This window comes from Grammomys surdaster, unplaced genomic scaffold (assembly GCF_004785775.1).
Source record: "Grammomys surdaster isolate TR1022 unplaced genomic scaffold, NIH_TR_1.0 129, whole genome shotgun sequence".
Taxonomy (NCBI): domain Eukaryota; kingdom Metazoa; phylum Chordata; class Mammalia; order Rodentia; family Muridae; genus Grammomys; species Grammomys surdaster.
In genome coordinates, this window is record NW_021604587.1 from 286,147 (window position 1) to 298,575 (window position 12,429).

At 40.6% G+C, this 12,429-nt stretch overlaps 1 protein-coding gene across 1 annotated transcript; it reads right to left on the reverse strand.

The window, feature by feature from the left end:
• Nucleotides 1-5,165: 5,165 nt before the first annotated feature.
• Nucleotides 5,166-11,908, reverse strand: Cst8 (cystatin 8). Its single transcript, XM_028753964.1, has 4 exons — nucleotides 11,813-11,908; nucleotides 10,514-10,841; nucleotides 6,044-6,157; nucleotides 5,166-5,333 (listed from the first exon to the last, which is right to left on the reverse strand). The coding sequence occupies exons 2-4, from the start codon at nucleotides 10,742-10,744 to the stop codon at nucleotides 5,250-5,252; spliced, it is 429 nt and encodes a 142-aa protein (XP_028609797.1). The 5' UTR covers nucleotides 10,745-10,841; nucleotides 11,813-11,908; the 3' UTR covers nucleotides 5,166-5,249.
• Between the last annotated feature and the right edge of the window lie 521 nt (nucleotides 11,909-12,429).

The following is a 12,429-nucleotide window of genomic DNA, read 5'->3' on the forward strand; positions in this document are numbered from 1 at the left end:
GTTACTATCTAAGAGCAAAATAACTGATGACACTCGGGGGACTGGCAGAATTCTCATTGCAGACTTGACTATCAGAAAGGGATGTAATACCAGTCCCACTATAAAAAGCGCTAAATAATCATTGATATAATTTTAGGAATTCTTATAAGATCATCATTAAGACTTAAGTCATCTATTTGTCTATATAGCATCACTACAAGACAGTATATCTCCACGGGTCTGCAGAGATCTGCTCCAAAGGGGTGTGCTATTGCTTAGTGATTGTTACATATGTTTAACAATAACAATAATAGGAAAAGCATATTAATAGCAGGTTCTTTCCTAAAATACACCTGCCACAGCCTTGCTGGATAGGTAGGGCACACTTGTCGCAGATTATATAATAATCCGGGGCAAGCATTTCAGGATGATAAACTGCTAATTATTAGCTTGTCCCATTATGGCTCCTGACAGAAAGAAGCAGTGGATCTAGGGGAGAAGGGAGGTGGACAGGAACTTGGAGGAAAAAGAGAGAAGGCTTCAGTTGGGATATATTGTATGAGAGAATATTTTTTTAAGCCTGACTGCATAGGAGTTGATGTCAAAAGTATCCCCTCTCCAGGAAAAAAACATCGAGATGGGTATGGTCCTCATGCCTCACTGGACAATGACAGGGGGACCGGAGCCATTACAAGGTCCCCTTCAATTACTGGAAGTCAGGCCTCTATCCCCACCTTTGTAAGATTAGAATCGCCACAGCCCTTCTATACTGGAAGGGAGAGAAGAGAGAGAAGGGAGGAGATGTCAGGGGCAGCCCTGCTTATACACTGAAGGCCTAAAATCAGCCATAGGCCTAAAATCAGCAATAGGCCTGACATACATGCATGCTAACACAAAGTCTTTGGTCTCTGTGGAAAAACATTGAAACAGATGGCTATAAGCTATTGTAATCAGGCAGCTTTTGTGGAAATTTACAAGCCTGAGTAGTCATAGACCTTGTAAATAGGTAGCCTTGGCAGATAGTACCAACTTAGATAAGGACAAGTGAATCATAGGCAGAGTCATAGTGGCCTGTCCCCTGAACCTTCACCCAGCTGATACACTGTTCTGAAAGATATCTGTATTCCCCCTGAACACCCACACTCTGGGGTCATCCCCTTCCCCATGTCCTCCCATTTTGTGTTTATAAGCTCTGTGAACAAGTAAAAATTATGATTTGATTTAAAATATATACATATATACATATATACATATATACATATATACATATATATATATTTTTTTTTTTAAGGTAGGATCCAGCTCAAGGGAAGGCCCCAAGTCCTGACACTACTTGGTGGATGGGGAGGGGGATAAAATCTGGAATGTAAGAAAAAAGATTAAATAATTTTTTTGAGACAGGGTTTCTCTATATAGCCCTGGCTGTCCTGGAACTCACTCTGTAGACCAGGTTGGCCTCGAACTCAGAAATCCACCTGCTTCTGTCTTTCAAGTGCTGAGATTAAAGGCGTGCGCCACCACTGCCCGGCTAAATAAAATTTTTTAAAAAAGAAATTGGGTTCATTATATTGGCAAAGAAAGTCAACAAACCAATATTGAAATTAAACAATTATTATAATCCAACTGACATAATGTTGGTAGATTTTACAGAGTAGCTGCAGGATATATTCTGTCATCAGAATATGGCGCATTCTCAGTCATAAATCAGGGCCACAAAATGATTCTCAAGCAAGTTCTAAAAAATCTAAACATTCAATCTATCACTATGGAAAATTTCAACAAAATAGCCAGTCTTTAGTTTTGAAGTACACTGGTGACTTTTCAGCCAGGAGAAAGCTTATAGATGAAATCAAAACCTTGTGAGATTGGAAATAATCCATGTGGCAGCAGATCCCATACAGACTGTACCGCTTATCAAGAAAACACCAGAGGTTTGGAGTCCAGGTCTTCTGAATTCTGACCTCTGTTGGTACTAGAGATCATTTCCAGGACTTTGAGGTCTCCCAATACATTGTCTTTCCTTTGGTGACTGTAACGGCCGTTTCTTTTGTAACGGCCGTCAGGTTCTGTTACTTTGTAAAGGCCGGCCGGTTCTGCTGCTCCGGTCAGCAGGTCAGGGTCTAGCAAGAGAGAAAGTGGGGACGGAGGAAGGGGAAAAAAGGGGCGAGAGACGCAAAAGATAGATACAAGCCAGAGTCCGGTGGAGTCTCTTCAAGTCTTCTTTATTCTCCTACTACTTACTACCTCTACCTCCTACTTTCTATCTCTTCCTTCTACCTCCTCCTTTCTATCTCCTCCTCGACTCCTCTACTCCTCTACTCCCCTATAGAAGGGAAATCCTGGGTATTTATACCCTTTACCACGTGACTTGCCCTCGTGGACAATCTCAACTGAAGCCACTACGTCACGTGCCTTGTAGCCACGGATACCAGGAGCACCTGGCAGCTGGGGGCACTAAACAGTGTAACAAGATGTTTATCAGAGTGCGCTCAGCTATTGCAGGCTGTTGAAACAAGTCTCTTGTCAGGGTATATGGCTCGAGATGGCTGTAAAGATGATAGCCACTTTCGGCTAAGAGTCGGCTCCCAACAGGTGACAATGCAAATTATGAATATCTCTTTATATGAAATTTACAGTTCTTCCTTTCTTACCTCCCCTAGTTCTGTATAGCATGTGGATACGTTTGAGACATTGGGCTGGCATGTATTCTTCAGAGAAATATCTTAAACAGATCATCCTTTAATAATCAGTGTAACAAACTAAAATTTCATGTTAAAGAGAGAAGTGGAGGGAGATGGAGTGGGGGAGGAACTCTGTGAGAGACTGGGATGGGGAGCAGCATTTGGGATGTAAATAAATTAGTAAATGAATAAAAAGTACTTAGATGCTTTTCTTTCTCCTTTCATCTTGATTTCTGCTTCCTTGTCTGTATTTGTTTATCCCACTGCTCTAGTGGTTGGAGGATAAACACACACTGGTGACACCACTGCAGCACCAACAGTGGATGACTTCCTAGTATATACGTCACATGTGCCCTAAAAAATCACAGTAGCTTTTAAATCAGATTCTGTTTCTACTCTTCTTTTATGTACCAAGTTCTGAAACCTATTAGAACAGAAACTGTTTTTATCATCACAAATCATCATATCTAAAAAACACTGCTTCTCTAAAAGACAAAGGTCCTATAAAGACAATAAACAATTACCCCTACAAAATAATTATGGTAGAAATGTCTTTGTTCCTTGTTTCTTGGGACTGTGCACTCTTTGTGTTCACCAACATTGAAGCAGTTCCTATGAATAAATATATTTCAGAGCTCAGATTCCATGTTTATATTTAAATGTAGGTAAGCAAACTCATTTTATAAACTTGATTTTTATTTATAAAGCAGAACTGAAAAAAATGTTTCCTTTGAAATTATTTTAGAAGGAGGAAAGTAAAGAAAAACACACTTTTATTATATTGTATTATATTATATTATATTATATTATATTATATTATATTATATTATTACAGACACACTTTTATTTCACAAATTTCCCATGCCCTTCTTTGCTTATTCCCTACTTTTCAAGATAAGAAAGTTTTCAGCCACCCACAGTAATGCTATTTAATGGAGACATGGTCAGTTTCACAAAGAAACCAATGGACCATGTCATTCATTGCTTTGGCAATGGCAGTCTTCTGGAATTTTCACTCAGGTCTGTTGAATCTTTCAGCCATCTGACTGTGGTTCTTTTTAATTGCCAACTTGGCTCAACAAACTGTATTACCTGATTTATTATTTTTGAAGAATGGCAGTTTAAGAAGACAGGAATACTTAGCACAGGAACACAGTGAGCCTAGCAGAAAAAGACTATCTGAATTGCTTTTTTATTTTAATTTTGCACCATATGTAGACATATCCTTTTCTCTGCATTTGAAAATATACATTATATAAATTTCTTGAGTAAGTCATTTTTAAAAATTATCTCTATTATTTTTGAGATTATAAAATATTTATATCATCCCCCCTCCCTTTCACCGCATATAACCCTCCTTGAACCTTTTCAAATTCATGGCCTCCTTTTAGATTAATTATTGTTATACATTTACAAGTATGTAAAAACACATACATAAACATATAATAGTGTATGTAACTACAATAAAAAAAGACATAAATGTGCCACTCAAAGCCCTGGGTTCCATCATCTGGACTACAGAAATGAAATAAAAATGAAAAGGTCATTTAATTTTTTAAAATGGTGGTAAAATATGTAAAACACAAAATTTATCATCTAAACCATTTTAAATGTATGGTTCAGCAGTGTCAAGCAAAGTAACTATTAACTTCTATTCTCTATTACCAATTGGAAATGTGTCTTTTAGAAATTACTTTTATTTTCTGGTTATGAGTGTTTTGTCTATATATTTGTGTGTGTGTGTGTGTGTGTGTGTGTGTGTGTGTGTGTGTGTGCAGCACTGCACATCTAGTACCCATAGAAGTCAAAAGAGGGTGTTCAATTCTCTTGGCCTGGAGTCAGATGGTTTTGTGAGCTGCCATGTAGGTTCTGGGAATTGAACTTAAAAAAATGCAAATGTTCTTAATCACGGACCCACCTCTCCAGTCTCAACATGATTACTTTCTGCCAAGGAATTCTGTCTCCTGCCATCACCCATGCTTACCCACTTCCTTTTTATCACCATCTTCTGTCTGCCCTCTTTGCAACATTCTCCTCTTTCCCACATGCACATGCACACACATGAGTGTTTGCACACAGACACACTCAGGCAAACAGTTCACTTCTATCTCTCACTTTCTCTTTCTGACTATTTCTTACATCAAACTAAGAAACAAATGTCCCCTAATTCATAAATCACTGTTCCCCCAAGGATAGGTTGCTCCTCTGACATGATGATATCACAATTAGAACTCTTAGACAGAAAGAAGCCTCAGGTCCAGTGAGGCATCTACAAGAAATCTGTTGAACAACACTCACCACATTCAGTTCTCTGTAAGGGATTATTATCCAAAGAAAATAGATTCCTCCTTCCATTGGCCATGGAGAGCAAATTTAGTCCACGTTCTGGTGGAACTTCAAGCTGGCTGCAGGTTTAACCTGAGCAGAGCCCATATTTCATCCCTTCCCTATATTATAAAACTAAGAAATAATAAAGCAAGTGAGGCACACACATGAGGGACGTGTGTTGGTGACAGACTTGAACCAGATGTTGCTCTTTATTACAGAGAAAAGCAGACACAGAAGTGGGAGGGGTGTTCCAAGGCACCCTTAGACATCTTTACATTCTTTATGCAACAGGTTGAATTCACCATTCCAGGGAAGAGCTCCTACCAAAAAGCTGCAATTTACTTTCTGAAAAAGACAGCAGCAAAGAGCATCAGTAGCATGTTAAAGGGAAAGAAACTGCCCTGGTCTTAGGCATCAGTCTAGGAATATGCTAGAAGACATGTCCTAAAATTCCAAGGAGTCAAGCAGGAAATATAAACATAAAACCACAACCTGCCAAATAACAGTAAATGTCAAAGCAGGTATGTGAGATGACATCAGGACATGCTCAGGGCTGACATATTTGTCCTAGTGAGTACTTACTACTGTCTAGATGTAATAGCCCTTTTAAAAGTTGAGTGTTCAAAGAAAACTTGGGATGCCTTCTGGTCTAGATATTGCCTAATCTCCAGCATTTGGAATAGGCCTGCTGCAGATGTACAGTACCTGTGCTCTAAGTGAAGATGACTGTCCACCAACAGACTTCCTTCATATCTGTACAGCATGAATGATTTACCTCATCAGCTGGACAAATTAGTCTCAGTCCAAGAGAACAAACTTTCAGCAAACATATTTCAATAGTTTCTTCTGCATTAAAAGTCCAGAGTTGATGGGAGCCTTGGGGTTGGGAGTGACCTTGATAATATGCTGCATCTTCTAGTCTAACGGTGGGAAGGTGGACCTTCTGGGACTCCACATGGGGAGCAATCCATACCCCCTAGAAAGTCTGGGCACCCTAAGATTTTCCAACTACCTTGAAGCTTTGATAACCCTAGATGGTACTTGAAGTTACTTGCCTTTTTCAGTTTGGAGTTATTTTGAGGGATGCAGTTTTCAGTATTATTGAAAGGTTTTTTGCAATTGCTGCGGCAGATCTGAACGTCAATGTGGTATTCCAAGCGGTCTGTGATCTGTCAATAAACAATGGGGCAATTTGGATTTAAAATGTTTTGGATTAACTCCTAAATGCTTTGGGAAACATGTAAATCCTTCGCTCTCTCATCTATTTTTCTCTTTCCACAAATGCATGGTTGGGGAAAAAACAGTGTCATTGCTGAATTCCATCGTTGCTGAAACAATTATATAATGCCACTCGGAGTGAAACTCTGAAGCTCCTGAAGGCAGGTCCTCCTAATGTCATCTCCTGTTCCATAGTCTAGAGCACAGGTTCTCAACCTCAGCATCACCACCCCTTTGAGGGTTAACCGACCCTTTCACAGGGTTTGCCTAAGAGCATTAGAAAACACCAATATTTACATTATGATTTATAACAGTAGCAAAATATAGTTATAGTTATGAAGTAGCAACAAACTAATTTTGTGGTTGGGGGTCACCACAACACAAGGAATTGTATTAAAGGGTCACAGCATTAGGAAGGCTGAGAACTGCTCACTGGTCTAGAGTAATGCCTCATGACCCAAAGAAGGTCAAGGCAGAAAGGGAAAGACGGTTTCCAGAACCATAAGCTTCCTTGGGTCCCGATGAGGATAGCCACTCAGCATACTGGGCCCAAGTCCCTTTCCCAGATGCCCCATTCAGAGCTCTGTGAATTTCCCATGTTTGGAACCTCCCTGGACCAAATCCAGCTCAGCACAGGGTCCTTAGTGTGGAAAAGTAGTGGGAGAAGTAGTGGGTTTAATGAAAGAAATGGATATCTACTCATTCATTAGTGTTCGAATTCTCTGAAGACTCCTTCTGATGTTCATTTAAACCTCTGTCTTTGGTTTGAAAGGACTATAGCAGATATATGGATCTTTATCAGGTCTCTCTACAAACCTTGATAAGGTTGAATTTTATTTTTCCTGTGCTCTAAAAGTTAGCAAAAGTGACTCTGGCCTGTGTTGGAGGAAAGAACATGACAACAGAATGTCATCTCCAGCAGAGCTACACGTTGGGTTTGGGAGCTAGTGATGGACTTAGAGAAAGCTAAGAATATGGAATGGACTATCCTATCCATATAATACTTATCCAAAAATCTGAAATCATAAATACTCCAAAATATGCAACTTTTAAAGAATCAACATGTGGCCATGAGTAGAAAATTTTACAAGTGACCTTATGTCACAGGTTTTGGCCAAAATACACCCTCTAAATATTTATTTTGTATCCATAGATTAGCATAGCTCACAGCCTAGGTCAGAGACACTTCTGTTTAGAGTGACTGAGAACTCATGCAGGGACTCATACTAATCAATGTGCTGAGAATACATGGTTTTCAGTTCTCAGCCCTAAACAGGACATCTACATTGCCCCTACAAAAGCTTAGGGAACATCAAGGAAAACACAGAAAGAGTGTAGGAGCCAAAGGATAGGGAGGAGTATTGTGAAGTATTACCTTCTGGACGTGACAGTCATAGCTATTGTACCCATGAACTAACAGCAGTAGTAGCCATCAGCACAAAACCAGCACAAGGCTAGGCCCATCCACACTCCATCATGAAGAGGAGGAGCTCCTGAGGCTCCACCCCTCCCTGGAAACCTATGGGCAGTTAATGGCTAATGGGCTAGAGAAATCATATTCCTCAGTGTTATAGCCTCTGCTAAGTTTTCTTTGCTTCAATAACTCTCCATCCTTGTTTATCCAATGGGACCCAAAAACAAAAAGAGATGAAGATAGCAAGGGTATTGAAGGAAGGGCAAAAATGATAATGGGGGATACAATCAAAGTACATTATGCATACATACATACATGCATATATACATACATACATACATACATACATACATACATACATACATACATACATACGAGGATGTAAAACAATAAACAGAAAAAGTTAATGCAGGCATAGTAAAAATAGCTACATGTAAGGCATGTACATGGAAAGTAAAGACATTTGGTTTTAGATTTGAAACCTGTTTCCAGAATGTCTTCTTATGTGTGGACAAATATTACAAAATCCAAATAACCTGAAATTTACCTTGTCCCCAGCATTTCAGGTAAGAGATCCTCACTCTGTAATGACTTTTGCCAACTCTCATTATGCTGGCTCTGCAAGCCTCAAGCTTTAACGTCTCTACAGAGGGAGAAAGAACTCAGAGAATCCTCAGTTCTCAGTAAGGGTGTCACTCCCTTTTTATTTTCAAGAGCATAAAAGGCACAGAGAGATTGGGTGTGTATTTAGCAGCTGATGCTGCTTTTCAAAGGAAAACTGTCAGTACTAGGGCTCACATGACATGCCCACAAGGCTCAGACATCTGCCATCTTTGTTAAGCCAGCCTGGAAAAGTGAGGGCTTTCTTATTTCTGGCTACAAAGAAATGAGAACCTAAGCCAACAGGCTAGACCATGCTGTCATGTGGACATTCTGGCCGTATCTTCACAGCTTCTTTTTTAAAAATAAGTTAACCAGGATGCTATTTTTAAAACTCAAATTTGGGAGCTTGGAACATAGCACAATAGTAGAACCTATGGGTAGATCATCATGAAGATGCTTGGCTCAACCACCAACACAACAACATCAATAATAACAGAGAAAGAAAAAGAACCTTGACACTCAAATTTAATCACAGGGATCTTAAGTGCTTCCTAACTTAATATGTATGTGTTCTTACAATAAATTAAAAATCTTGATCCTCTCTTAAAGCCATGCATGGCATTGTACTGTGCTGGAAGCCTCACCAAAGGAATCTAGCGTGCCTGGCTGCACTTTCCACCCTCGCATCCCTGATCCTTCCTGCTTTCTTCTCAAAGCAGATGCTATCAGTATTGTTCCCAAACACTGTGCTAGGCTCCTGTGGTTATTGCCTGAGTGTTCCTGTTTTTAGCAGGGATCAAGGACTCTTGTAGCAGCTCTCAGCCATGAACAGAAGGGAACTTGTAGATAAATAACCCAACCACCCACATGGTGGCCCAGCTCTGAGTGCACTCTGTATGTCTTCCCAAGGTCAGGAACACCAATTCTATCAATCTCATTAACTCAGCCTTGTGTCAGCCACCTTCTACTGCCCTTTCCATTCTAACTTTCTAACTTTCCAGTGACTCCTAGATGGTCTCCAAAATATACTATCTGCCCTCAAATCCTACCATGGCTCTCTGCTTCTAGGGAGACCCACCTCCCAACAGCCTCCCCCATACCATTAACTCTTGCTCTGACATCAGACTGTATCTTCAAGGTCACTCCCAAAAGTGACAGTTCTTGCCAACACTATGTACTGACATCATCTGGAAAAGTTGATCACCTACTGAGTCCTAGACTGCACTCAAAGACTCTCATTTTATTATATTTGGTCTGTTCAGGAAGGTACTAACACATTCTATGGGGGAAAAGCATTGTCTAAGAGGAGTTCCTTTGACATGCTGCTTTCCTGTGCTGTACTACAACACAGAATGAGAGGTTTTCCTTTCAGTCGGACTTCTGGTTCCCTAAGGTCTGTGATTAATGTTGGCCATTCCACCATCTCACCTACTGTAACTAAGACAAAAAATGGCTTCTGAGAAACGTACTACTAATAAATGTATGTGCTACCAATAAAAGTGAAGCAGAGGCTGTAAAAGATGGGTTGTGGACTATGACCAGTCAGTAAAAGATGCTACATCATCAGCATCCCATCCTAGAAATACAATGTAAATGACATGTTTTCCTGAGATAGAGAGGGCATAAGCTCTGATAACAGTGACCTAGTTGTTGAAAACCTCTTCAATTCAATCACATCATCAAACAAGGCTGCTATAATGACAACACTGGAGAAGCCTTCTACTAAACAGAGGAGTAAACACTGTGCTGAAAACTCCAGGAAACACTGTGTCTATTGGATTTCATGTGTACCCTGCTCCCTAGAGCTGGGAAGTGCACGGCTCTCTGAAAAGGGACACACCTTTATGATAAAACCAGAATGTCTTTTCTTCTACTAAATGCACATTGGATTAAAACATTAATGTACATAGCTCAGCAGCTAAAAGCACATACTGCTCTTGAAGTGGAGCTGATTGAAGCTTCCAGAACCCATATTTGTGACTCTCACCTGCCTTAACTCTAGATTAGGGGATCCAATGGCCTGTACACTCAACTCCTCCCACCCCCAGCACACATGGCCATGCACATAATTAAGAATAAATTACGTAAAGAAAATAAGACAGGCAAATGTGAGTACAATATGTGTAGAAAGTTCATGTGTGTATATTGCTTTTGTCACAGTGGTTTTGTGCTTAACAAGTCACACATTTAGGATTGTACTGTCACCTTTTCTCTCATTTGTCTACTTTCATAGCCTGTCCATAACTGTGCCACAGTATGTAAACATGCTAAATGAATAGAACTTTCTTACCTCGAGTTTGGCGTGGAGTGTCTTGTCCACAAGGAAGACATACTTGTCCTCACTTCCCTTGTTGTATTCTTTCATGGCAAACCAAACACATTGCTTCACATTGGCATTGGAGGTATTAATGGATTCAAAGTACCTCTGTGTCTTCACTTCATTCTTGGACTGATCCACACCAACTGCCAGGGCCACTGGAATGATGAAGAGGATCAAAGAGAGCCACAAGGGTTTTGTCATGGTCCCTCAGTCAAAGGGTACAAGAGATGTCCTCCACTTCTCCTTGGGGCTTGAGCTGCAGTGGAGCAGCCACTGATGCCTCTGTAGGTCTGTCAAACTAAATAACACAGAGAAAAAAAGCTCTGTGAAGATTATGTGTAAGTCCAAGGGGATAATTTGGAGGGTTAAGACACTTGCTGATGAACCTGAAGACTTGAATTCAACACCTAGGACCCAAGTGTTGGAAGAAGAGAAGCAACTCTTACAAGCTGTCCTCTGGCCTCTACAAGCATGCTGTGACATGTGTGATACACACACACACACACACACACACACACACACACCTCATCCTCATATAAAAAGATATGAAATATGCAAAAAATTATATTTGCTTAGAAATAGCAAAGCCTTGCAAGGGGAAAATGTTTTCTTTAAGAAACAATGATCACACTCAAGGAGACTGAGACAAGAAATGTTAAGTTAAAATGAGGAGGATTATATGAGACTTTTGAAATGAAGTTGTAGCTACAAGAGTCAGTAATGAAGGTGGCATTGGTCCAAGGTTAAATACACGTTAGTGGGTAGCTGTCCTTGCAGGTTTATCGTCTGTGGAAGGTTGAATGGCTTTTGTACAAGATTATGGTCCTTGGAGAGTCTTTAAGAACTGTTTTTGTTCTCAGGGCACAAAGCACAAGGTCAGTCTCACCATCAGAGTCTCCAGCTTTATGTTTCATTTATATATCTGGTTAACAAAATGATTCTGTTTGATTCTGATACATTTTGCAGTTCAATGATCTTACAAGAACCCACCTTCTCAGTATCAGCATAGCTGGATTTGAGACATAACTTTTTGGGACACCCATAAGAGACATTTCTCCCTTGTCTAAAAAAGAAAAAACCTGTCAGTAGCACCCCCAATTACAGAGGCTCTGCCACTGGCCTTGGCCTCTTACCATCCATTCACCTAGAGAAACATCCCTCCAGGAAGACCCTGATGTGTTTTCATATAGCCTATGCCTGCTACTATCTACTCTATCCTGTAAATTGGAACTATAATAGGTGGTGTACCCCAGTGTTCTCTAGCCCTACCTTTCTGTGACTGTCCAACTTGCTCGTCCTGCTGGGCTTCTTCCTCACTCTGGCCACCCCAACTTGTGGTTCTTCTGGGTCTCCAGCACTCTCAGTCATGCCTAGTCAGGCAGTTATGTAAGTCCTGACCTTGAAGCCCAGGCTCTACACGGAGGCAATGCTTTGTGATGCAATATAGGACATGTGACTTCGCCTCATAGCAGTACCCTTCATCTTCTGGCCTCTGGTCTTTGGGACCAAGCTGTTTAGAGGGGAGGAGACAGCAGGCAAGCATCTTCCACTTGAGGAATTTGTGTGCGATTGTCTACCTCATTCTACCAAACACATGGCCCCTGGGCTCCTGTGCTTAGGCCATCAGCTTCTCCCTCTACTGTTCTGCCAGATCTGAGCCCAAGAGGACGGAGGCAGGCTGCACATGTGTAACATTGTAGGGGTCCAAAATTCATGTCTAGTAAATTCCTGGGGGTGATTATTCACCCCCAGCTGCAAAGATTGATAGTATTTTGACCATAAAGTATAGGTAGGTTGTAAAACACTGGAGTATATACACCAGACTCTATTTAAACATTCTACCACTAGATTGCTTGGTGACTTCCCATTCTCTGTTGTGGCCAACA